At 42.5% G+C, this 26096-nt stretch overlaps 1 protein-coding gene across 9 annotated transcripts; it reads left to right on the forward strand.

Annotated features, from left to right (window-relative positions):
* On the forward strand, nt 1-25084 carry wnk2 (WNK lysine deficient protein kinase 2). 9 transcript variants are annotated; one of them, XM_013912972.1, is made up of 30 exons: nt 1-1845; nt 6655-6827; nt 7310-7530; nt 8250-8407; nt 9016-9104; nt 9308-9527; nt 10377-10647; nt 11484-11764; nt 11876-12766; nt 13171-13284; nt 13695-13727; nt 13922-14038; nt 14195-14605; nt 14777-15469; nt 16754-16803; nt 16943-17105; nt 17198-17314; nt 17408-17578; nt 17658-17700; nt 17799-17954; nt 18157-19013; nt 19217-19274; nt 19385-19449; nt 19569-20152; nt 20263-20489; nt 20586-20816; nt 20964-21062; nt 21765-21809; nt 21929-22251; nt 22635-25084. In XM_013912972.1, exons 1-30 carry the CDS (start codon nt 1180-1182, stop codon nt 22935-22937), a joined length of 7830 nt encoding a protein of 2609 aa, XP_013768426.1. In that variant the 5' UTR covers nt 1-1179; the 3' UTR covers nt 22938-25084. The 9 variants fall into 9 exon arrangements, with proteins under 9 accessions (XP_013768426.1, XP_005741551.1, XP_013768428.1 ...); XM_005741494.1 differs by having other exon boundaries at nt 12035-12766; XM_013912974.1 differs by lacking the exon at nt 20964-21062.
* The last annotated feature ends 1012 nt before the right edge of the window (nt 25085-26096 follow it).

A 26096-nucleotide genomic window follows, 5' to 3' on the forward strand; every position in this document is an offset into this window, starting at 1 on the left:
TTACGATATGGATACAAAGACCCCGTTTAACCCTGTTTAATAAATCCTGTAAGCACAAATAAAATGTCTAAGGGGACTAAAACCTATGATAGCTCTTCGAGAAATACACCAGATGTTCTCATGTGTCGGTCTGTCTGCACGTCATCCATCCGGATGAGTCTACTGTTAAGACAGGGTCCGGTGCGTGTTATCCGGTAACCCACAGCGTGCCTCTTGGTTGGTAGGCTTTCAGTCATCTTCCCATTGGAGGCTTAGCGCGTCACGATGAGGGCGGACAGCGGTGTGGACCACACAGCCTGTGTCCGGGGAGGGTAAAGGTGCCGCCTAAAAGCGTGCCGAGTTATTGGATACGTGCTGTTGCTAGGGGCGTGGGTTGTGCCGTGAAATGTTCTAGTTTCCCCAAACCTGAAAGAGATGAAATTGAAGAAGAAAACAGCATTATCATCTGGAACGACAGATGCGCTGAGAGCTGTGTGCTCCGACGACGTGAGGCAAGCTGTGCCGCAGTGAGCATAATCTGATAAGCGCTTGTGTCCATCCTGCACTCGGCTTCAGGACGACGCAGGAGAGGAAAAAGTATATGCGGAGTGTGAGGATAGATGGAATTATGCTGAGGTCACACTTCTCGGAGCTGATTCACACTTTCACCCGGAACACCTGCTGTATATTTGCATCCACCGGAGTCCGTCTCGATGACTGACGCGCACTTGCTTGTCCCGTGATGTGTCTTTGGAGGAGCCGGTGCGTGCCACGGTCTAAACATCCCCGCCTGTCCACTGTAGGCCTATAGAACAGCTATTTGTCTGCGGAACAAATCACAGTTTTATAGTAGGCGCAGGATCTTATGCAATGTGGTCGAAACGGATTTCGTGAGCTCATAGGTTAAACTGACAGCGACACCAGGCTTAGGTCGCCTTGCTCTGTGCTGTACTGCAGCAAGGTGGACCACCGGGGCGTGAGGTGGCAAGGAGCAAACATCCTCCCCGCTGGACATTTTTTGGGGGATGTTTTGTGTCCCGAACAAACAAAAAACCCAAGGCCATACACCCTAAACTGGCGAACTGCGTCACCGTGTTGGAGTGTTGCAGGTAAGCAGCGAACTCTTCCACCGCTACGAGAGAGCGGCTCATCATCCTCCAGAAACAATGTCGCCGGTGAGTGTTTAACAGCGTAACCGGGATGGATTCGGTGGATTCAAGCAAAGATCCGCCACTGGGATCCACGTTTTCCTCAGCACCTAATCTGGACTCGGACATTAATGCAAATGCTTGCAGGCCTGTGTATGAGAATGGTACAGACCACAATGTCAACATACAAAACACAGCCCTGCGTGGAGCAAGTGACCCCAGCTCATACCCCTCCACAGACTACCAGGTGCCGGTCCGCCACAGGTTTATTCGGCGGAGCCAGTGGTTGTCAGACTCCGAAGAGCCGCCGGTGGACACACCGGAGTTCGCCAACAGCAGCCCGGCACTCAACATCGACCTGCGAACCATCGTTGACAGGAGTCGGGCGCGGGTTCTGCACGCGACCCGCCTCCAGGAGACCTCGAGCACGGAGAGCCAGGTGGGCCTGAAAGACCTGGCCACAGAGAGCGTGAACGCGGACGAGGAGAAGGGAGGCAGGAGCGAAAGCGAGCCCAAGGCAGAGGTCGTGCCCTCCGATGTCACAGGTAAAGCAGGAAGTGACGAAAACGAAGAGGAGCCCGGAATGAAGGCTGTGGCCACCTCGCCCGGAGGGCGCTTCCTCAAGTTTGACATCGAGCTGGGGAGAGGGTCTTTCAAAACTGTCTATAAAGGTCTCGACACCGACACCTGGGTCGAAGTGGCCTGGTGTGAGCTTCAGGTGGGTTCGCTAATCACTGAGGTCCAACATCAATCAGCCAACACAAATTAGCTGACTACAAGAGCTCTACAGCATCATTGATTGTTTTTCATTCGCTCATTTGAAGGTTAAAAATAAAAAGCAAGACAATAATAAAGATCTTTATATTACACATAAATACCCATATACATGCCAGTCATGTACCAAACTCTCAGGCAGGGTCAGTGGATGCTGTGTTACATTGTTGCCTTTGGTTCTTTCCCTCATTAGCTCAGCCAGGTCACAGCCATGGTTCTGTATATAGCTGGGATTGATTAAACAAGCTGAAGTTACAAGCATTTACAATACACATGACAGGATTTATGTGTGAACACACGCACACATATATATGTATTACAAGAAACTTCACTTTTTCACTTTTTTAAAATTCAGCAATCAGTTTACAAGCTTTTATTTTTATAATTCTTAGCCTAGATGTTGCTATTTCCAAACCAAGTTGAAGTAACAGCACATTTCCGATTCAGTAGATTACAAAGATGTCATATAAAGGAAATCTGCATCCTCCTTGTCCCCTGCGCACATTATTGACTCTTAAGTGAATTGAATTTCATCTGTACCTACTCAGCCATGTCAGCAGATGAACTGAAATGGCACTTTAATTAGTCAGATTTGCTTATAGGCTATATTTTAGCAAGGGGTGATGCAGTGTTTCATATGAGTGACAGCTTGCTGTATCGCTAATCTGTGTATGTGGTAATCTAATGATTAGTTTAGATGCTGCCCATGTGATATACAGATTAGTCTGCAGACAGACCTGTAGACAGTGGCTGCCCTTTAAGGGCTCAAATTGTGCTAAGCTTTTTCAGTCTGCAGATTTATGAGCAGGCATAAGAATAGAATTTTTAAAATTAAGTATTAAGACATTCTGCATCAAAACACAAGCAGAAGCGTCTTTGTTTTTCCCAGCAGATCTTTTTCATTAAACTTAAATAGCTACTACTTCTTGGTGTATGCTTAGTCACTGAATTGGCTTTCACGTTACACGCGGACTTAGACGTTGGGGCCAGTGCACAAAATGATGAGTCACCATCTCATCGTAATCTTAGAAACCTTTCGTGTGCTTTAACTGATCATAATTACAATTATTTCATATAAGATGAAAAACATTTCACCTCATACTCTTGCAGAAAGTGTAGGAAGGCATCTCAGCAAGTCTGGCCCAACAAATCACTGAATTTCTCCCTAATGAAAAAATCACAGCCTAGCTCTGTAAGGTTCATAGAATTAAGTGGTAGTTACATTGTGCTTCTATTTGCATTCAGTAGATGAAAATGAAGTTCTGATGTGGCCCATTCAGCATGTCTTCATCTCATTTGAATAGTGAGAACGGCAATTGTCCAAGGCTGTACCACAATGCGTCACTACTGTTTAAGATTAACTTTATTACTTTATTGCATTTGGTTTTCTGATCCTCAACAGTACACCTATCCATATCTTCAGTGCTCATTCTTGTCTGTTAGAAGAGAATCCAACCACTGGGCATATTTTTAAGCACTTAAACACATAATTAACTGGATTTCACAGCAGAGTGTGCTTTTTGAATGTGTGTCACGTTTGATGAGCTCTACAGTAAGTGTATTTGTGCATTATGCCTGTGTGTTTGCATCTGCGTGGTGTCTGAGCAGGTTCTTAGGGGAGATCTAGTGATGATTCAACCATTCTGTCCCTCGAGATGAGGCCTTGCCCTTCGGAGTGTCTCTGTCTGTGTAGCTCACTCACAAAAAAAGCTGCTGTAACTCAGATGCCCTGTGTGGTTTGTACACTGTGTGCGTACGGAGGTAGAACTAAGAATGAGACAGCAGAAAAGATAGATGCTCATAGAAATCAGAAATGAATTAGAAATGAATTGTATTTGAAGTGGAGCTTTTTTCCTGGTGTTGAGCAAACCAGGCTGCCAGTTTTGCTACTTACTTGCCTGCAAAAATGCGATCAAACGTTTGCTGACTGAGTTGTTTAGCCAAAATTAGCAAATCGCCTAACACAATTTAGTAAAATGCCAAAGCACTTTACCACACTGAGAAGTGTCTCACAGTTGTACATTTTGTCTGATGGCTTAGTAATAAATATCAAACAGTGATTTATACCCTTGTGCTGTTACCACACAGATGTGTCTGGAGAGTGAGTCTTGCTGATGCAGCCTTCTGCACCATGAGAGTAGAAACGGGAAAGGCTGGGTTCATCTAAGGACAGCTTATAGTATACGAAGTATTTGATACACAGTAAACCAAGAGTTCTGTATGTTTATATTATTTCCAGATTTGTGTCCACAACATTATATTTTATTTCTAATATTATTTATTATTTAGTTTTTCATTGTGCACAATTATGTCTCAGTAAAGGCAATCCTGGTGCCACACCCTGCTGAGATCTTATCCCTCAAAGCGTCTTCTAATAATTTGTATGAAAATTGCTTTTAAAAAAGGACAATGAAGATATGGGGATGAGGCAAACTGTAATATATTTGTACACCATAAGAATCAGAGTTATGAAAGAAAGTCGGATCTGTATCCTTCACAGTGTTGCATGTAATATAAGACACCTCACACTGAGCACTGTATAGATCACTATGAGCTTTGCAGGAAATCTGATTCTCAGGTATTTGTCGATAATCAATAGCATGAAATGTACATCAGGTTATTGTGGACCCCTTGGCCTTTGAAACATCAACTGCACCCGAATGGTTTCTGCTGAAACGTGTCTATGGAGACGGCTCTAAAGAAACCCTGGAGGTCATGCAGTTTTTGGCGTTGTCATAGTCTTTGAGTTGGATGTGTTGTGCTGACAAGAGAGAAACTGAAATGCGGAGGGTGTTTGCTGTCAGCTGTTTTACTATTTATACAACAGTTCAGGGAAGAAAGGGGACAAAATATTGATCCATTATACACAAACCCACTCAGGCTTGTATAAGTAAAGACGTAGAATTCAAAATTTGTGCAATTTAATTCCTAAATCAAGGATTTCCATTATGCTTTGTGGCTTTGTGATTGAAAGGAAAATAAAAAGAAATCCTAGCTCGCTGTTATAAAGTCTTAATGGAATTTTTTTTTGTTCCATTATTTACCAGAGGCATGTTTGACATTTATGATTAAAAATGTGATTAAAGCTCACGTTTATCTGCCATGACAGATGTGTCTGTCTCTGTATCACAGCAACAGATTAAACAAGACTTCTACTCATCTGTCTTTTGAAAATGTGATTTCACGAATGCTGTAGTGCTTTGTGTTTTCTACACAGTGGTAATAAAAAGAGTAATTGGTTCAGACCCCCATGTATACCCACTCAAAATGCCAAAGCTGCTTTCACTATAAACATGAGCCACAGGCAGCAGAGTCCCATCATAAAGCAATGGGAATATTCAAAGGAATCATATTTGTTCCATTACCATCTCTAACTGAGAAGAATGCATATCTGTCCTAAATGAGAAACAGGTGCAGCGACTTATTGAAACATGTGCAAACAGAAGTGGAAATACATTATAGAAGGCAAACACAGAGGCTGTACAAAACTAATGAGCTTGAAAGTCAGTGTTTGGTATGTTCACCTTTATTCTGCCGCACTGTCTGAACTATATTAGGCAAGTGTTCTTGTATTTTCTTTAAGCAGTCTTCAGGTATAGTTCTCCAGGCTTCTTGAAGGACATTCAAAGCTCTTCTTTGGATGTTTCTGCCTTTTGTTCTGTTCTCTGTCAACACGATCCCACACTGCTTCAATATATGCATTTCTATATATGTGTTTGCTTTCAAAGAAATAGTTGTCATGTTGAAACTAAAGCTGTTTCTAATCAGATGCATTCCAGGTGATATTGCATGGTGGAGAAAATCTGATGGTACAGAAATTCCATCAGTTTTGACAGGATCGCCAACCCCACTGGCTGAAACGCAGCCCCAAACCATAACAGAGCCTCCACTGTGTTTCACAGATGGCTCTCCTTCCTCATCATCATTCATCAGTTCTTGTGTAATTTGGCATACCTCAGCCTTTTCTCCTGGCCTCTCCTCTCCATTTCCTGGCCTTCCACTTAGGCCATTTTTGCTCAGGAATCTGTGAACAGTCCATGAATCAAATGAACATGCATCTCTCAGGGCCTGTGTCAGGTCTTTGCTGCCTTTTTTCCCCATTTCTTAAAGACAGGACTTTCAGACATTGTTCATCTGTTGCAGATAGGTTTTGAGACCTGCAACTTCTTTTATTCTCCACTTGTCAGTGAAGTAAAGTAAAGAAAACACTGCACAACATGCTGAGATACGCAAAGTTTTCACCTAATAGAAAAGATACTATTTTTTGTCTGTCAAACTGTGTTACCTTTGGCAATCTTTTTAGTTAGTTATTTTGTAGATTTGACTAAAGAAATGGGCCCAAAATAGGTATTTCAGTCCCAGGCTGCTAGTAAAGTGCCTAAAGATACGAGTTAAAATTGTTTTTTTGCTAAGCTGTCTTCTATGTGTAGACCCATTACCAGTTAGTCCCCTGAGTTGCCTTTTTATGATTAAATGCTTCATAGGTCAGTGTTACATGGCTTAACAAACAAACAAGCAAACATTCCTATGAAAAAAGGACTGGGTTGAAAATCCCTCAGAAAACGTGGAGAACTATTATTTGAGACCACTTTGAAAAGATAGAAGTCTGGCTTGTTGGAAGCAAAATATAAAGAAATGAGGTGGGTAGAGAAACACAGAGAGACAGAGAGACTAATACTGTTTCTTTATACTCTATAGAAGTAGATGCATAAATAATAGTAAAAAAAAACATTTTCTTTCTTCATTTCTCCAGGAACGGAAACTGTCCAAAGCAGAGAGACAGAGATTCAAAGAGGAAGCAGAAATGCTAAAGGCTCTCCAGCATCCCAACATTGTGCGATTTTATGACTTCTGGGAATCACCCGTCAAAGGGAAAAAGTGTATTGTTCTGGTGACAGAGCTGATGACCTCAGGAACACTAAAAACGTGAGCGGCAAAAGAAAAATATTTCCTGTCATAACCTTTGTTTGTCTTTTTTGCTATATTTTAATTTGCTCCCCAAAGCTGTTGAATGGCATAATTTTAGTCAATCTACGGCTGAAATCCAACCAAAAGCTGAAAGATATATTTATGTGAATAAGGGGGTGGATTTTCTTCATAAAGTGTAATTAGCAAAATAAATGAATACCAAATAGAGGGTAGGACAGAATAGAAAAAGATTTTCAGGCAGTCACAATTAGGAAATTGGTTTGAGAAAAGAACAATCATTAGAGAAGGCAATAACAATTAGCAAGAGAAGAACAGCTAACTGGATATATTTTATAAATGCAGAGGTTACTTGGGGATAGATCTCTAAATGTGATTTCAGCAACTATCATTCAGCATGTTTGAAAAGCCAGTTTTTACTTGTTGTCAACTGGAAATTCTCTATCACCACAATAATATATACATTTTTTATCTTCCAACAGGTATCTGAAGCGCTTTAAGGTCATGAAGCCTAAAGTTCTTAGAAGCTGGTGCAGACAAATTCTCAAAGGCCTCCACTTCCTCCACACTAGAACTCCTCCGATCATCCACAGAGACCTTAAGTGTGACAACATCTTCATCACTGGTCCTACGGGCTCTGTCAAAATCGGAGACCTGGGCCTGGCGACTCTAAAGAGAGCCTCTTTTGCTAAAAGTGTTATTGGTTAGTTACCATGCAGTTGGAAAAAATGCTGTTTTAATGATTTAGGAAGTTTCACAGTGCAGAAAGAAACTAAACGCAGTGCAGACACTGTTAGACACCGTTAGGGGTCGAGATTATTTTACCTGATGCATCAAAGTCAAACATTCGCTCTAGTTTTGCTTTTAATTCTTGGCTCTGTTTTTATCTTTGGCAAAATATTTCTCTGCACTCACCAATCCCACACTAAAATGTGTCAGCGGGTTATTTGTTGCTGTTCAGTACCAAAAATGACACTGACGATCACGGTGGGAGTAAACGAAAACAGTAAATCTGTGTACTGCATAACCAAAATAAGGGAACTTGTTCCTTCTAAGTGTGGGATTTTGTGCCTGTTATGTTTTTTATGTAACAAAACAAAAAATTCTGTGAAGTGTAGAATTACATTAAAAGCTCAACATCTATGTGTCACTGGATCCGACCAGCTGTGACACAATGAGTGTTTTGAATCATTGGCCACTTTTAAAAAAACATTAACCCTACTTGGTGTAGAGTTACCGAGACTGTTTGGGCTTATTATTAGCTTTTTGACCACCTTAAAGTTGCTATATTTTACTGTCATGTTTAGAAAATTCTTCACGATTTATCAGGCCTGATCAGTTTCTGCTGTTGATGCCACTGGAGTTCAATTAAACCATCAGTAAGTTTGCAATTTATCATCTTCTCTTGCATTAATTTTCCAGGCACTCCAGAGTTCATGGCTCCAGAGATGTATGAGGAGCACTATGACGAGGCCGTGGATGTCTACGCCTTTGGGATGTGTATGCTGGAGATGGCAACATCTGAATATCCCTACTCTGAATGTCAAAATGCTGCTCAGATCTACCGCAAAGTGACCAGCGTGAGTTCACGTTCAAATCCTGCCACTGCTATAATAACTTTCAATCTATGATTACAACAAAGCCAAGCTATATCTCAATTTTTTGGTTCTTATTTAGAATGAAGGGTTTATTATAAGCCTGCCACAATATCAGATTTGTTCTGCACATTTGCAGTGATCAAAAGACAGTCAAATTTACATGTAGGTTTGCTTATTTTGTTGGAGTTTTTTGCCTGCACAGATGCACTGTTGTATTCTTGTGGTGTTCCAGGTCAAACTTGGAAGAAAAAAATAAAGCATCTAGCTGGTCCTGCAGCGCTTGGAACACAGGACCCTGAGAGCATGGGCAAACCTCAGACTAATTTACTTAAATTACTGTTATAATAGACAACAGTATCTATCTAATGTAGCTAATGCTGACACTTTTAATTTGGCAGATGAGAACTCTCCTATTTCTTTTGAAAACCTTTATTCCCAGGGCCCATATGTCTGAAAGACAATGTGTTTAACAGACTCTGTATTTAATGATTTTATACAATGCAGACAGAAGTTTCTTCTGTTATTTCTCCAAGTACTTCTGTTTAAAACCTGTCATTTGGTAAGCTAAGACATGGATTACATTTTTTTAGGGGGTGAAACCTGCCAGCTACAGCAAAGTCCGCGACCCAGAAATTAAGGAAATAATCGGGGAGTGCATCTGTCACAGATGGGAAGAAAGGTAATTGGACCAGAACCTCTATCTCTGGCTTATGACGTGTGGGTAGAGATTGACTCTTATATTAGCACTGCGTTGTTTTGTTTCTCCTCCTGCAAAGAGACGTCAATACCACTATTTGACTCTGACATAGTTTGTGCTCCTCTGTGTTTTACTGTGCCAGTGACATGTAGTGCAGGTCTGTAGTGTTTGTGTATTTCTTGCAGGTACTCCATCAAGGACCTCCTGAATCACGCCTTCTTTGCAGAGGACACGGGTGTGAGGGTGGAGCTCAATGAAGAAGATGATGGGAAAAAAGCATCCATCGCTCTAAAGCTGTGGGTCGAAGATCCTAAAAAACTGAAGGGAAAATACAAAGACACTGGTGCCATTGAGTTTACCTTTGATTTGGTGCATGAGGTCCCAGAAGTTGTTGCCCAAGAAATGGTAAGGAAATTTATTTTCAAAAAGCACTGTTTCTCAGTGCTTTGCCAGTTCATGTTTCTTATTGGTGTCTGTTAAAATGTTGCCTCGCAACAAACACCTGGGTTTGAATCCATCACCTGGCCGGAGCCTTTCTGTCTAGAGTTTGTATGTTCTCCCTGTGTCTGGGTACTCTGGCTTCTTCCTACAGCCAGTCAGTGAGATTAGGTTTATGGACTGATAGAGGGGAAATGAATTTAAACTCTAACCATAACAAAAGTAGTTTTGTTTGTTTTGTTTTTTTTGTGGTTTGCTATTTCAATTCAGTTTCTGTTATTTCCTGTTATGAGGTAGTTGGGCTATCAGCATAATGATATACAAAGTGTCTAATAATGTTATGGAAGTCATTACACTGGAACACATCTTCTGATGTAGGTCTGATGTAAGGAGTGCGTTACTGGTTTGCAGTACTGCGAAGTGCTTCAGATACCACAGGACTATGTCTACATAGACACTAGAGCAGGGGTGTCAAACATAAGGCACGGGGGAAAGAATCAGCTTGGCAAAGACAGTCGGGCCCACTAGAGAGCTTTGGGAAAAGGAGGGCATATATTTTCGATTTTCAATTGTATTTTAATCAATTTTAGAGTTTTTCCTGTTGGTAAAGAGCTCCATCTGGGCATTTATATTACATAACAGTAATTATTAATTGTTTAGTTAAAAGTCTTTACATGCCCTTGGTGTAAAAAGTGAGTTTGACGCTCCTGAACTAGGGCAACTGATCACTTGACCTTTCGCTCTTCATGCAAACTTCTGTTAATGCAGGATGGGTAGTTCTGAGCTGCAGTGAGTATCTTGCCTGTGCCTCCATAGGTGGATTCAGGTTTCTTTCTGGATTGTGATGTGAAGATCGTTGGGAAGTCCATCAGAGATCGTGTAGCTCTAATCAAATGGAGGAGGGAGCGGACTGTCTCACCAAATGGAAACAACGAGACACCCGTGAAGAAAACTCAGCAGAACCTCCTGCAGGTTCCCAGTACAGGGATGCCACAGGGAGCTGCATTAGCTACTACAGATTATGAAGACCAAGAGTCAGAGCAGCAGACTCTGATCTGCACCGTCCCCGCTGGCACATCTACCACATGTAAGAAACTGGAATTAGAATATTATGTGAATGTGTGCATTAACACGAAACCTGAAGTTAAAACCAGTGTTGATTTTAAGAGCCAATTTTGACCAGTTTTAATTTTTATTAAGAATTTAAACATCTAAGCTCTTTTAGTTTTAGTTGATTCAATATCGCAAGAGCATCACAAACTAAATCTGAAGTGATTCAGTTCACTAAAATATAAAGTGTAAAAGTTTGTCATGTTTTTACCAGTGAGAGTTGCTCCACGTGGTTTACAAAGCATTTTATTTTCCATGACATCAAATATGAAATGCTGCTGCTTTTCCTGCTAAGAGATATTTTGTTGTGTTATCGTGAGAAAGCATAGCTGAGCCTGCCCTCCCTGCGTGTTTTTCAGATTAAATGTGTGTATCTAACCTTACTGCACAAGGAGATTACTTCTGATTGGATCCTACCTATCTACACAACGTAATTAGCTCTGTTTGGATCTCGTATTTCCAGAACGTCTTCATCTCGCTCATATGAAATGTGCTGACAAAAGTATCAACACATGTCATGATAGTTTTTCTCCTTGTGCATCTTGGTCAACAAAATCAAACACTGGTTAAAACACACGACACAGACTGTTGCTAAAATAGTTTCAGTGAACCTAAGCGAGAATCAGACATATGGCTGCTGCAGTGTCTGAGCGATGCCAAATTACGTGACATCATTTAGCATTTGAATTTTATTAAGATTCTTACTCCACTGTCTCCCACACCCCATCTCTCTTTTTGAGTGTCTGTCCTTCCTGCATATGGACAAAAAGCATCACGGTGAATCATAATCTTTTACATGCTCTCTTATTACAGCTGACAGCGGAGTGAGCTCCACCATGCAATTAGATGAGCTAAACAATCAGCAGAATGGCCCCTACCCAACGCTTCAAGAACCTGTTACCACAACTCAGATTATCTACAGTCCTCCTGCACAGACTGACCCTCAGCTGCACCAGGGGCCTTACCAGCAGTCCACTGCACAGTCCGTGCAGTTACACCAAGGAGCGTACCAGCAAACCGCAGGCCAGCTGCACCCTGGGACCTTTCAACAACCTGCATCACAACTGCACCAGGGGCCTTATCAGTGTCAAACAGTGAGTAAAAGCATTTCATGTTATTTTCATTTTCTCTTTCTGATATCCTTAATGATATTTTTCTGAAATAACGAAAATGTTATTTTCTTTTTCGGAATGATACGTCATCAGCGTCACTACAGTGATCCCTTTGTTTGCCATGAGAACCTGCTCATCACTGAAAGTACTATGTGTCTTAGGCGTGGCAGCGCCTCAATGGTTGAGATGGTACAGTGTAGGATGCAATCGCTAACTAAGACAACTCCACTCCCCTGCTTGTGTCCGTTACAGGAAGTGTCTCCGGCAAATAGCACAGAGAGTCGAGTGCACGATACAAACTGCCTGTATGCTAACTCTGCCCAGAAGCCATCATTGTTATCGCCTTTCTTGCTCCCCCATCAACACTCTCATCATGACTCAGCAAGTCATTTCGATTCACCTCACCTTCCCCTTAATTTACAACCTCCTGCAGAGCTGCCTCCATGTGTCTCACGCAGCCCAGGGCCTCACCATCACTGCAAAGCTTGCATGTCTCTCCTCTGCAAGGACAGGACAAAAGGAGGTGGATCACTGGGACACACACACAAACGCACTGACACCACATCCACCCAGTTTGCTCCAGTCTCCAAGCCAAGCTCGCCCACATCTCTTCATCAGCCAAGGTCTCCTCCCTCTCTGCCCACTACCACATCATCAAATTGTCAGCCCGTCGTGGCAGCTTCTCCTTCACATCTTTCTCCACCTTCACAAAATGTGTTCCCACGGAGTTTGTATGAAGGTGGAGATCTCACGCTCCTCAACTACTGTCTCCATCACATTGTCAGTCGCAGGACCAGCTCCCCCACCCTCTCTGATAGAGGTGTTAATCATCCACTACACAACCAAACTGGGGTTTGTTGTTCTTCAGTACGTGAGCATAAAGACAAGAGCCAGAGCCTGGATGCTCCGTTCTACTGTTCTCCAAATGTGGTTAGGAACCTGCAGTTATCATCACATCACAGCAAAGACAGAGCCAATTCTCTGGTGGGTTAGAGAAGAAGACTTTGCATAGCCTGAAATGCCATAGCAGCAGCCTGCTGTATCTTTCCTGATCCTGCAAGTTGCCTCTCTCCCCTGCCCAGTATGTTAGCAGCCTGTTTTTGCTCCTGCTTAATCAACATTAAGTGCTGAATTACTCGCTCAAAGTGCTTCTCTTAACATGTTGGATGGGCAATGATAGATAAATGCTGCCGCTTCCCGTTTCCATTTTAACTGCCCTTGATGAACAATTCCAGCTGCTAAAAAACACCCCTCTCCATTTTCTTGCAAGTGACCACAAATGCTTTGACAAACTAAAGTGTGAGCCACATTTGTTGTATTAAATACAAACACATATTATACAGTTCTACTATCCCTAAAGAAGGTCTCCCATTATGTGTTTCTGACAGACAGCTCCTGCTCCAGCTACGCCAGCCACTGCTGCTAACCAGAGCAGACAGTGCTTTCCAGCTGCAGGCCCAACTCTACAGACACAGAACACTGCCCAGCCCAACCAGGAGCAGGTACTGCATACATCTGACTCTAAAATACCCTGGCAACATCTGTAGTGAGACCCAAAAATCTGAATTATGAAGCGACGGTTTGAAAGTCGCTCATTGGAGCCCACCCAGCTGCCTGTCCTAGCGTGCTTGACTCGCAGGGTCTCGTCATTTGACATGCAATATAAAAAATACAATTTCAACTTTTAAATCATAAACTGAAACATGCAATATAATGGAAGTTAATCTGCCATTTGATTTAGTGGTGCTGGTCAAGTAGGTCTAGTGCTGTGTGTGAGGTGGGTGAAAAGTGTATCTGATTTTCCCTTTAATAGCCAATGTGCACTGTACTGTATATCTGTGTTTATGTGTGTGATGTGAATAGCTGTTCATGTGGTTTGTGTCTCCTTCACATTTATCTCTCCTCACTGTAGTACCATCTCCAACCAGCTGCTATCCTGCCAAAGGTAGAGCAGCATGCAGAATAACTGAATCACAAGTCTGCCCGCCCTGCAGCTCACTTGTAATAAAGTGAAGCTGTTAAACTGTTTAATTATTAGTTTGAATTCTCAGTTTCAGATTCATACTGTAAAAAAAACTAAATAAGTAAAAAAAGAAAAGAAGAAAGACAAAACCCCAAACATGTCATTTCCTTCCTTAGCTGTTATCTGCAGAGCAGCCTGCTTCCCACCTGAGTCATCCTGACACCGCTACCAGTTTTCCACAGTTAGTCTCCAGTGCTCCTTCCCCACTTCTACCCCTGCAGATCAGCATGCAGGTGTGTTGTGTTAGCATAGAGAAGACAACAACAAATCTTCCTATAAAATGTTATAATAGGTGGCAGGGTAGAGTAATAAATAAGGGGCCTGTGTGAATGTTATTTCTATTGGTTATCTTTGTTCATTTTATATCATTTTCCCTTTTTCTTTCCCAGTTTTCCTCACCATATGCAGTTATTCAAACAGGGGGCCACAAGCCTTCCCCCGTCTCCCCAGCTCCTCTGCCATCTGTCTACAGCAGCAGTGAATCCACTATGTCTAGCACCTATTACTCACGTTCACCCCACCGTCCCTCTCTGCCTCTGATTCCTCATTCTGCCATGCCATCTATGTCTACTCTTGGCACTCCTCTGTCCACACCTCAGCATGTAGCCAGTGTGGCATTCCCCCTCCCATTTTTTGCCATGGCCGTGTCCTCAGCAGTGCCACAGCAGCAGGGCAGCCCCTCCACATCTCAACCAAACCTAAGTTTCCATTCCACCCATCCCTTACCTCTCTCTCAGGTACAACCCACCCCATACCCTGCCCCCAATCCTGAGCACGGTCTGGCTGAGCAGCCTGTCCAGGTGAATATTTCACTCAGTTCTCACTGTAATGGTTGGTTGGATCATAGGAAATCTGTAATGCTAAGGTGGAATGGGTGTGATGCTTGCTGGGCATGGGTTTAGCGACTCAAAGACACAGAGTACTTGAACTAACTGATGAACAATTCTTTAAATGTGCTTGTTTTCTTTCAGATACAGTCACTCACTCCGCATGGCACTCTGGGAGACTTTCAGCATTTGGGTGCGGTTCACTCAGTTTTGCCTACTGTTCAGACTTCTCTCTGGGGAAGGGGAACAGATTCAGAAACTAGTGGAGCTGGCCTTGACTTAGCAGGAGCTTCTACAATTTCAGCCCCAGTCCCAGCCCCAGCGTCAATCCCAATCCCAGCTAATGTTGATACTCAACCTCCAGCACAAATTCTGGCTGTGGTGGGAGCACAAAACCAACTTCAAGTCCCAGTATCAGCTCAGGCCGCAGCTATGCCTCAAACCACAACCCTTCTTAAATCCCCCACTTCAATCCCAATACAAGTTCCAACAGCAATTCAAGCTGCAGTCTCAGCCCCAGCTCAACCACTAGTATCAGCATCAGGTCCCATTTTGGAGCAAACAGAAGTCTCCTCTGTGAGCATACTTTCATCCAAACCCGAAATGTCAGTCCCAGGCTTGGTTTCAGGCCCAAACACCCTGCCAGCACCAGTTCAGTCTGCAGCTCCTGTTCCCGCTCCAGCTTCTGTCACAACTTCAGTCCCAGCTCCAGTTCTGCAGCCTCCTGGCACCCAGACAACAGTCTCAATACCCGAGTGTTCCAGCCTGCCTGCAACTCAGCAAACTGCAGACATGGTATCTGCATCCAGCACCCCTCATCAAGAGCCCTGTGCAGAGGTAGTGATGAATCCAATGTCTGTGAATATTTGAGAGCAATACCAGTTTATACACTTATGTAAATTCTATAAGCTTTACCTGTGCTTGATTAAAATTGTCTTTACAAATGACAAATAAAGTCATGTGAAAAAGAAAGTTCTTCACAGATCTCTTTGGAGATCCATGAAAAAGTAAGTACACCAGCCAGGTGCTTCTAAAGAAAACTTGATTAACTGATCATCAGCACTTGTGAAAGCAGAAGTTTAGGCAGTTAGGTGTGGGGGTAACTCAACGCCACAGTCTTACCAGTTTTTAACGTCTCTGAAAATTCAGCCCAAGATCTGACCGTACGATGCTCCAAGAAACTGTGGGGGGGAAAAAAACGCTTCTCAGACTCCAGAGGCTTTATTAACCATGTCAGGTGTTAAAGTTCATGAAAGAACATGGCTCCACAGCTTAGGTTCGTTTAGATTACAATACGCCAGCACATCAGTGCAATTCATAGCAGCTGTGTCAAGCATGGTTGAGGAGGGTGATTATTTGTGCTTGTTTTGCAGCTACAAAACCAGAGCATTCATTGAGTTGACCACGGACTCCACTGTATATTAATTGGGGTGACCGTGGCTCAGGGGGTTGGGACGCGTATCTGTAACCGGAAAGTCGCCGGTTCGATCCCCGGGAATGAATAGTGGCATTGTAAAGCGCTTTGGGTGCCTTTTAAAGTGCTATATAAATCCAATCCATTATTATATTAAAGTAATCTAGAGTCACATTTGAGGCCATATGCCTGACAGCTCAAGACTGGCTGAAATTGATCCCAAATGCAGCAGCAATTCTACAACAGAATGGCTGAAAGAGACAAGATGTGTCACTGGTCCAAAGTGCAGACCTCAACCTGACTGAAATGCTGTGGCAGGACCTGAAGAGAGCCGTGCATAAATGAATGCCAGCAAACCTCAGCAAGGGATACAGAAACCAGTTACTTCACATCATTACTACTTCCACAAATGATGGCTCATACTGTAGCTCTGTAAAAACTTTCTTTTTCACATGACTGTATTAAAGTATCTGCTGGTCAGAAAGAACGTTCAAACTGCAGGATTCATTTCAAATCACATTAACATAAACTTTACATCAGTCCCATCATGACACCAGCTTCTGAATCTTAGTTTAACATGCTGAGAAGTAACAACACACATTAACCATATTACATTATACATTAACCACAGTAAGGCTTAGTCCCCCAGTGATCCATTAGAGGTCCTTCATCGAGGTCCTCTTACACTCCCATTTTTCTATTTTCAGGAGGTGCTTCAGGAAAAACCAATATCTTTACCCAGTTATGAATTTGACAGGTGTGTATCTGTTATTTTTAAAAAAAAAAATTTTTTTATGTCTTTTCAGATTCTGTAGTTTTTACAATTTTGTGTGAGGAAAATGTTCCACTTGGCCGTGAATTGCTAAACTGTCTTAAAATGTTCTTTTTCATTTTAGTCTCAAGTCTGATATACCATCTGGTAAGGAAACAAGTGATGGCTATGAAAGCTTTGCTAGTGTGGGAAAGGGAGATGGGAAACCGAGGAAACATCACCGCAAGTCTGCCCGCACCCGTTCCAGGCAGGAAAAGACCAGCAAACCAAAGCTGAGCATGCTCAATGTGAGTCTTGGTGACATTCGTGGTGTCAGAATGTACAGTTTCTTGAAATCTTTTATTTTTCAGATTGTAAAGTGTAAGCACTGCTCCCACAGGTTTGCAACACTGGTGATAAAATGGTCGAATGCCAGCTGGAGACTCACAACCACAAAATGGTGACATTTAAATTTGATCTGGATGGAGACGCTCCCGAGGAAATCGCTACTTACATGGTTAATCCAGACTTGTACAATCTAGACTTTGTGTTTAATCATTTCTTAATATTTACATTATTGTTTAACATCTTAACAACTGCATATCTACAGGTAGAGAATGGCTTCATCTTGATGTTAGAGAAGGAAATCTTTATTGACCAGCTGAAGGATATTGTGGATAAAGCTGAAGACATGCTGAATGAAGACATGGAGGGTGAAAGGGACACAGCTTTGAGTTGCAGTCCTTTACAAGTCCAGCCATTTGAAGCATTAGTAGGAGAGGTAAGAAACAAATACACTCATTGCTTGAAATTAGCAATTAGCAGACTGACTTAGCTTTCATCTGTACATTTCTTTGTAGAGTCAGCAGCCTGGAGGATCTCAACCAGTCTATCAGCAAAATGGTATAACACTTTTCTTAGAAAAACATTTACCCATATGCATGTCTGGTAAATCCTTTTTCCTCGTCACTATAATTTTTTTTTTTTTTAATTCTTCCCAGTTCTTCATACAGGAAAGAGATGGTTCATAATCTGCCCTGTAGAGGAGATACCTACATCCAGTCAGGAGACCCCCTCTGACGGGACAACTACGCAGTCACCTGGGAGCTCAGCCACTATGCACCCTGCTGACAGCACCACTGCAAAGCCCTCCAGAGGTGACTGCAAATTTTCCAATAATATCCAGCAGCTTCAAGGAGCAAGAGCACCACCTTGTGGCAGTACAATGACAGGCATCCTGCAGCTCAGATGGGCAAAAACTGATTTCACAATAAATAAAGTAGACCTTTTTTTAAATAAATAAATAAATATCACAATTCTGTGTAATTTTGATTCTACCTTTTTAAAAACCTTTTGCAGAAGAGGGTTCATCTTCCACAATGTCTGGGGGAAGTGGAGGTTTCTCTTACGACGTGTACGGATTCTGCAGTCCTCCAATAATGTCCAACACAGACCCGCTCCTCCTGGCCACCCTGTCACCTCCTGTGTCTGCACCTCCGACTCTCCAGTCAGTGCCATCAGTGGAGCCAGCAGGCAGTTCAATGCAACACAGCATGCAAGCCCAGACAGCCAGAACACAAACATCATCCCCGCATGCTGCTTTCCCTGTGGAAGATTCGCAGGGATCCCCTCTCGGCTCCATCTCACCAATCCATGCATCTCAGAAGTTGCCTGATATGACATGCCCGGTTTCTATTGCTGACGACGTGCCCTGCTGCCCTCTGGTCATGCCCCTCTCTCTCGATGTGAGCACTTCACAGGTTGGATCTCCGCTTACTCTTCCGCTCCAGGAGCCAGGATCAGTCAAAGAGGCACCGGCTGTCTCCTACGCCCCTGCTGCACGGAGCGAGCGACCACAGCAACCTGTGGTGCTGCATCAGCCTTTTGCCACTGTTGGAGGGACCAAAGTGTCCTCACTACCACAGAGTCCAGCACCATCCCAGCATGGTGCAGGCCCCAGTGAGTCCGATGGTGAAGGAAGACTGGCTCGTAGCGGCTTTGTGGACAGCACCATTAAAACCCTGGATGAGAAACTACGGAATTTGCTCTACCAGGAGTATGCTCCCATGTATCCATCAGGCAGCGCTGCAGAGACACCAGGGTCTGGCACAGAGTACATCCAGTCTCCTCCTGGTCCAGACAGCGCCACAGGAGGCTCAGGAAACAGCACCCCAGGGCCAATAGGGGAGGGACGCTACAGAGGAGGTGAACAGCTGGTAAGTATGTTTTGTACTGTGTTGTACTGTATCCAAATAATATTAATTTAACTGTTTAATATATTTTAGTGTTTTAATGGAGTTCAAGAAAAGGAGCACAGCTAAACTGATCTAAGAGAGAATGACAAATATTATTTAGCTGTTCCTCATCAAGTATTTTAAAGGACAACGAGTAATAGTTTGTATCCTCTGCCCTCTATAAGCCTCAAATTCCAGAGAGAATGGACAGTTTGAGCGCACTGAGTGATTCAGCTGTGTGTGGTACGTCAAACATCGCAACATAATCGGCATCATTATCTCCTAAGTAAAATGAGATGCGAGTTACTTCCTGCAGTGCTACAGTTTTAGTATTGTGGATATTTTCCTTCCAGCGTCCCTGTCAAGAAGACACGTTCCTCACTCTGCTTCATGCTCTGGAGCAAGAGGTCGATTTAAGGTATGTTCTAGAGTATGTTCACACATTTAAAGTGAAGGTAGAGCTGTGTATTCAGCACCATTTTCTTCTTTCACACCATTCATGATGTCATACGAATTCTTCTTCTGTGCTTTTGGCAGATCACTCCTGTTGCCCCTGAAGTGGCCAACAGACGAGATGTGAAGCAAAGGAGCTGGAGCAGCGCTGCCTCACCGGCGCACCCTGTGGGATACATTAGGGACCATGGTCAGTTTGATGCCATGGCTACCTCCACCACAATTGGCCGTTTCTCTGTGGTGAGCACTGAAGATGACATTACACAGAGGACACGTTGTAGCCGTTACTCTGCACCGCCTGATTTCTATCTGGACACGCCTCCTTCTAACGCCAAGCGGGGCTCTTTACCTCGTGCAATGACATCCGTCCCTGTGGATGTCACGGTCCACGCTCGCTTCCTCTCCTCAGATTCAGGGGCAGAGAGCAGCCCTGCAAAGCTGACTCCTGCCACCCCGTTGCAACACTCCCGCTCTGAGCGCAGAGGAAGTGACCTCATGAAAAGGGCAGTGGCCTTTCTCCGTCGTTCTGGTCGCAGCAGCAGCGTGCAGAGCTCTGACTCACCGAGCCGGCATGGTGGGGTGCACGGCTCTGCCTATGGCAGCAGCGATAATGACTCCGAGATGGAGGATTCAGACATAAAGAGAGAACTACAGAGACTCAGGGAGAAGTAAGCATCGCTTGTGGTTTGCTTTCTGTCATGCAGCATGTTTGTATATGAAGATATTTTGTCATTTAGCTTGTAAGTCATTATTATTTTTCTCTCCTGGGTTTCCTCAGACATCTGAAGGAAATCTCTGAGCTGCAGGCCCATCAGCGAGGGGAAGTGGAGCTCCTGTATCGAAGACTTGGTAAAGTTCCTCCTCCTGGCCTGGGAGTTGCTGCACCACATGCCAGCCGTAGAAAGAGGTCCAGCAAGCACAGGCTGAAGCCAGGCAAACTTCTCAGCCCTCTGGTTCAACAGTTTAGAAATGTCACAACCAAAACTGGTGACTCTAGCAGATCCAGTGAGTGGCTTTGCAGAAATCCAAGTACTAAAAGTTAAGAATATGTACTGAAAGACTATTTGTCGATGTTATCCTCTTGCATTTGTGTGTCTTTAGGTGCTGCTGCAGGTACGGGTGACAACACAGTTAGTTTAAATGGGTCTCCAGCTAAAGGGTCTTTCCCCACTCACAGCAGGGCCCGGTCATGCACCAGCCACCTTCCCAGCTCAACCTCGGAGCCTGTGCAGACTCAGCAGCCCTGCTCCCTTAAAGGCTCTTTATCTTCTGATAATATTTATGCTGGACTACACGGAGATGGAACTGGCACACAAGTGCCACCGGGGCAAGGTACCACACACCCTGATTCAACAGTATTAATAAAAGAGTATTAATAAAACCATTATTTGTGTTGTTGCTTTGTTTAATAATGTTGGCAATGGAGTGTTTATTCTTCTTACCCTGTTGTCTTTTCCCCTTGATTATGCTCCTCTACAGGCTGGTCTAATTACCCTCAACCATCTGAGAGAGTGACCTATAAATCGAGTAGCAAGCCACGAGCTAGATTTCTCAGTGGGCCTGTGTCTTTATCTATCTGTTTGTATCTCTTCTCTTCCCGCATAGCTTCATATTTTCTGGTTTCCATATTTTCAGTAAAACTCCTTTTAGTTCACAGGGTTTTTTATGTGCTTTTTTTTCCCTGCCTCATTGTTATTAGTTGGTATTTTATTGTATTATTGCATTTCAGAGATGATTTTATTTTATTCAGCAGTTTACACAAATTCCCTGAAAGAGAAGCTGAGAATTTTACCCAATAGCTATCAGTCATGTTTAAAAACTGTTTTTATTTATTTATTATTCAACGGATTTTTATAAGTATTGAGTTTTACCTCACGTTTCACGTGTCTCACTAATTCTTCCGCTCTCTGTCTGTGTGCAATAAGCACTTATCAACTTTGTATTCCTAGGAAATAGACTCTTGCATGTCTCATGCATCCCAAACTACAATAGATTTTCTCGTCATGCTTCTTTCTAACCCTGTATTACCTGTTTGTTATCTGTCACTTTGATATCCTGCACTTTGTAATGCCTTAAACATGGGTCATCTGCATGATTTGCTAACTATACGGATTGTCTCATTTAAGGGGAATGATTGCCTTGTTTATCCATTTGTTAGTGTGACTTTATTCCCTTGTTTTGCAGTGCTCTGTAGCTTTGTTTTGCACCACTCCCCGTTATTGACCATTATAACCTGCTGATGAAAGCAGCGATTTGCATTAATCTTTTTTTGTTCTGTAGGGGCGACACTGAAGCGACTTTGTCTTGGTAAAGAGCGTGGTAGCAGTATGTAAAATTACAGTCTCATTAAGAATTTGTTTTTCTATAAGTCAAGTTGTTTGTTTCATTTTGTAATCAGGGTATTAAACCAGGTGTTTATATGTGTGTGTGTGTGTCTTTTTTAGGGTCTGGAGCTTCAGCAGGGGCTTCCAATCAGTCACAGCAGCTGCCTGGGGGTGTCACACCTCCTCCACATCAGCCAGTGATAGGATTGGCCCAAGCTCAAGCCAATAACAGCAACAACAAAACAGGCACATACAGTAGCACATCTACGAGTGCCCATGATAGCAACCTGCCTGAAGACTTACAACGACTAATGGATGACTGGGCCCAGGAGGTTCTGATTGTCACCCACCGGCCTCGCACTAACTCTTTGAGTATAACTCGACCCCAGCTTTGGGATCAGGATCCACTTCAAACAAGTGAACAGCTTGCTAGGGCTTCAGATGTGAGTGCTATGGTTATTATCTATTCTATAAAAGAGATATTGCAAATATACAGTGTTTAGATCATGAGGCCTGAAGTGTATAAAACTACTCTAATGGCTATAACTTCAAAATGCCTTAATGTTGTAGGGACTCATTAATTAGAAGAGTTCATTACAGAATACAGTAATGCGCTTTCATTTTATCATGACTTGCACTCTGACTTGATTATTGTACTTCATTTCCTAATGCATGCTGGGGCATTCGTTAACATTACTAGAGGTTATTGCCATGCTAGTATTGCAGTACTGTATCCTGCATGTCTACATGTTAGTGTAGCTATTATTGTTTTAATATGCAAAAGTGCTATGTTTACTATTTGCTTTTAACTATGTAACCCTTTTAGTTATCGCCATGGACAGCTTCAGGACCAGAGGCCTGTAGTCTGCCACTGTCCTGGCCTGATGCCCCTGGGTCAACAATGATCGCCACCCCGCCGGCGGGGGCACATCCCTCTTATCAGCATCACTCTCCTGCTCCATTCAGGGCCTTGCCCTCACCTCTCTCTATTAGCCAGTGGCCTGGGTTTTTCTTTCCCCTTCCTCCAGGAGTCTTTGCCTTTCCTGCTGTGGCCTCAGCTCAGGATACCCACAGCTCCATTCCAGCACCATCATATCAGCCAACTGACCCCAAGGCGAGGACTCTTTAATCTCTGTAGCATTGTGTCTTCCAACTCCGTTACCAAAAATATATCTCATTGTAGTTCTAGTCAATCTGTACATAATAGTGTAAATATATATAACCAGCACGTATGTAATCATATGTACATACTCATCCTTAGTCTTTTTGTTATTTGTGTCATTTTGCATCAACATACCTCATGTCCGTATTACAATGCATAATCCTTGAGTGCAGTCCACTTGTAATTAGCTGAATCGTGCATTAAAGTGCAGATTTCTTTTTCTGTATGTGCATTGAATGTACATACTGTATTTCTCATTCATATTGTGTTTTCAGTTAAACAGCTGATGTTTGTGTTGCTCATCTCACTCATATATATATAAGCTGCCGAGTGTATATATGAATTATCGTCAGTCTGTAAATAGCTCCTGTGTTTGTACAGTTACCATTAGATAATCTGTAGGTTGGTGCTGCAGTTACGTGTCTTAATGCAACACCTTATTTGCCACCATCATGCCATCACTGTGAAGACTTGACATCCTGGTCACTAAGGCCAGTCGCTTTACTCTCTCTCAGTCCAAGGATAGGTTTCATTCTTCATCGATGAAATGCTTCCAGCACAAGCGCTTGAAATATCCTTAAGAGATTTGAATGAACTTGAACTTTATCTTCAGGTGGAAAAGAAAAACACCTGTGAGAGTGCCTTGAAATGCAGTTTCTGTTTTTTTGAAGAAAAGCATTTAGATTCAAAGCATACTCTAGATATATTCTATATAAGCTTTCACCTTCACAGGTAAATTATGTGATTTGAATAATGAATGTGGATTAAAACATGTTTAATTTAGCAACAAAACACAGCTAAACACTACAATCCGGTGTTGCGGTACATTAAATATCAGAGATTGTAAAAAGATTAATGAATATCCAAAGCTGAATTAGGTTAGCATATACTTGTGTAAGTTTCCTTGTTCACTGAAGTCATGTTCTTGTGGGATTGCTTTAGCACCTGCACAGCAGCCTGCATGACCACACGGATGTTCTCTGAATCCCCACTGAGTGGTGTTCTGTGTTTAGAGTGGATGTTGTTCAGAGAAAGTAATTGAAATCATACATAAGGAGGGCTGAAGGACTCAACACGAGTCAAAATCATAATCATCCCATACCTCTACTAATGCAATCTGTAGCTTTACATATTGTTGCCTTGTGGTTTTTAAGAGATTACTGCGTGGATGGTTGTCGTTTGATAAATGCTGTTGATGTGATAATATTAGGGGGGCACATGACGAATGTGAATTACCGAAAAGCCACAACTGTTTGATGTTTCCGTAATAGGCTTAGGTTTTCAAAATTGTATTTATTAGATGCTGGCCTTTTAGCTCATGCTTATACGTATTAAGGCTAAAATGATTCAAGGATTTCCAAAAAATATAGTGCTTTCACTATTTTAGTCAAAAACAATACTTTAATACATCTCTTGCATAAATCATTTACTCCCTTACAAGAGTTCTGGGGTTGCATAAGTCATTTTGTGTATTTTTGAGTGCAAATGGCACAGTCATCTTAAGAAAACACTTGCTTTTATAAATGTGGTCCCTTGTTTCCCCGTGTAAAACTACACAGTCAGTATGGTAAGCCAAGCAGTTCTGTAAAGGCACGATAAACACTTTTGGGGAACCAAAACAGAAATCTTCTATTTGCAGAATTAGAGGACGCTAAATTTCCCATAATGCAACACAGTAGCATCTTTACATCATCAGGGTTGTTATCTTTCAACCTTTAAAAAAATATTTTCAAATTCACAAAACACATTACGCAGACTGAGTATAACACATCATAAACTGAACCTTAAATGTAAAATCATTGGCATGACCCTTTAAAATTGTTTCACTTTTGCACATTAGAGAGTAATTGAAAATGGATTATTTGTCTATAAGGTAGATCTTTAATAATGACCTAGATATTTTTTTTAATCTCCTATGCAGTAGTTTTCTTTGTGCTTTCCACTGTAACTTCTGTCTTTAAATCTAATGCTTGCAATGACAGCTAGATGTATGATTGCTTTTGCCTGCTATATCACCTGTTTTCCCAGCAGTTTCCTGACCTTGTCAGATTGATACCTTCTCAAAAAAAAGCTGTACATACTTGAAGACATAAATAAATTCATTTTTGCTTGACACCACACAATATTAGTCACATACTGCTTTCATTAGTAGTCACAAGCCAAATTGTCTCTGGGTCTTTAGTCTTCTCCACTCTAATTCGCCAAAACAGTATTGCTTATTACAAATGAAAAGACAGTTTTGCAAATGCAGTTCTGGGAAAGTTATCACTCTATATTTCACCAAACAGAGGCTAAAATCTATGTTAAAATCCACATTTCACCACTGGTATTTGTATTTCACTAATAATAGGAGATTTCTGAGGTGTTTACTTAAAGTTTTTGTGTATTAGTATCTTTCTGTCAGGCATAATACACTTGACACTGCAGTTTGAAGATCATCCTGATCTTGATTGTGGCTCAAAGAGTTTGCAGTTCGTCTTGTAACCGGAAGGTTGCCAGTTTGAGCCCCGGCTCGGACAGTCTCAGTCGTTGTGTCCTTGGGCAAGACACTTCACCTACCGCCTCTGTCAGTCTGCCCCAAGGCAGCTGTGGCTACAACTGTAGCTTGCCTCCACCAGTGTGTGAATGAATAATGGAATTGTAAAGCGCTTTGAGGGCCTCAAAAAGCGCTATATAAATGCAATCCATTATTGTTATTATTATTATTGTCCAAGGAAATCTAAAAAGTAGAACTCCAGAATTACACAAATTGTCAAGGTGTCTTGGAAGCATTTCTAAATAACTGGAGATTCCAAGATTGTTAGTTTAAACAGTTGTATATATACACAAGTCAATCTGGATGTGTCACCACATTGCCAAGGTCTTAAAGAAAGCCAGCAGCCACCCTCAGATGTGAGGAAATTAGTGATGTTCAGGAACAACACTGGATCTACCAATGTTCAAGTACGCTATCAACTGGAAACTGGTTTCATCATCGACCAAGACATGTTGACCAAGAAAGAAACCCCTGCTCCAAATTCCACAGATTTAATATTGATTGAAACCTGCAGCTGCCCACATGGGCAAGCAAACTGGCTTCTAGAAAAAATGTTTTGGACAGATGGAGAAAAGATTGTGCTACTTGGC

This window comes from Pundamilia nyererei, unplaced genomic scaffold (assembly GCF_000239375.1).
Source record: "Pundamilia nyererei isolate P.nyererei 1_Seehausen unplaced genomic scaffold, PunNye1.0 scaffold00110, whole genome shotgun sequence".
NCBI classification, from domain to species: Eukaryota; Metazoa; Chordata; class Actinopteri; order Cichliformes; family Cichlidae; genus Pundamilia; species Pundamilia nyererei.

Bases quoted from the DNA above. Each gene is read 5' to 3' on its own strand.
- wnk2 (XM_013912972.1), top strand. From the start codon at position 1,180: ATGGATTCGGTGGATTCAAGCAAAGATCCGCCACTGGGATCCACGTTT. The intron at 6,828-7,309 runs GTGAGCGGCAAA...ATCTTCCAACAG, and splicing joins ACCTCAGGAACACTAAAAAC to GTATCTGAAGCGCTTTAAGG. The intron at 21,810-21,928 runs GTATGTAAAATT...TGTCTTTTTTAG, and splicing joins TGGTAAAGAGCGTGGTAGCA to GGTCTGGAGCTTCAGCAGGG.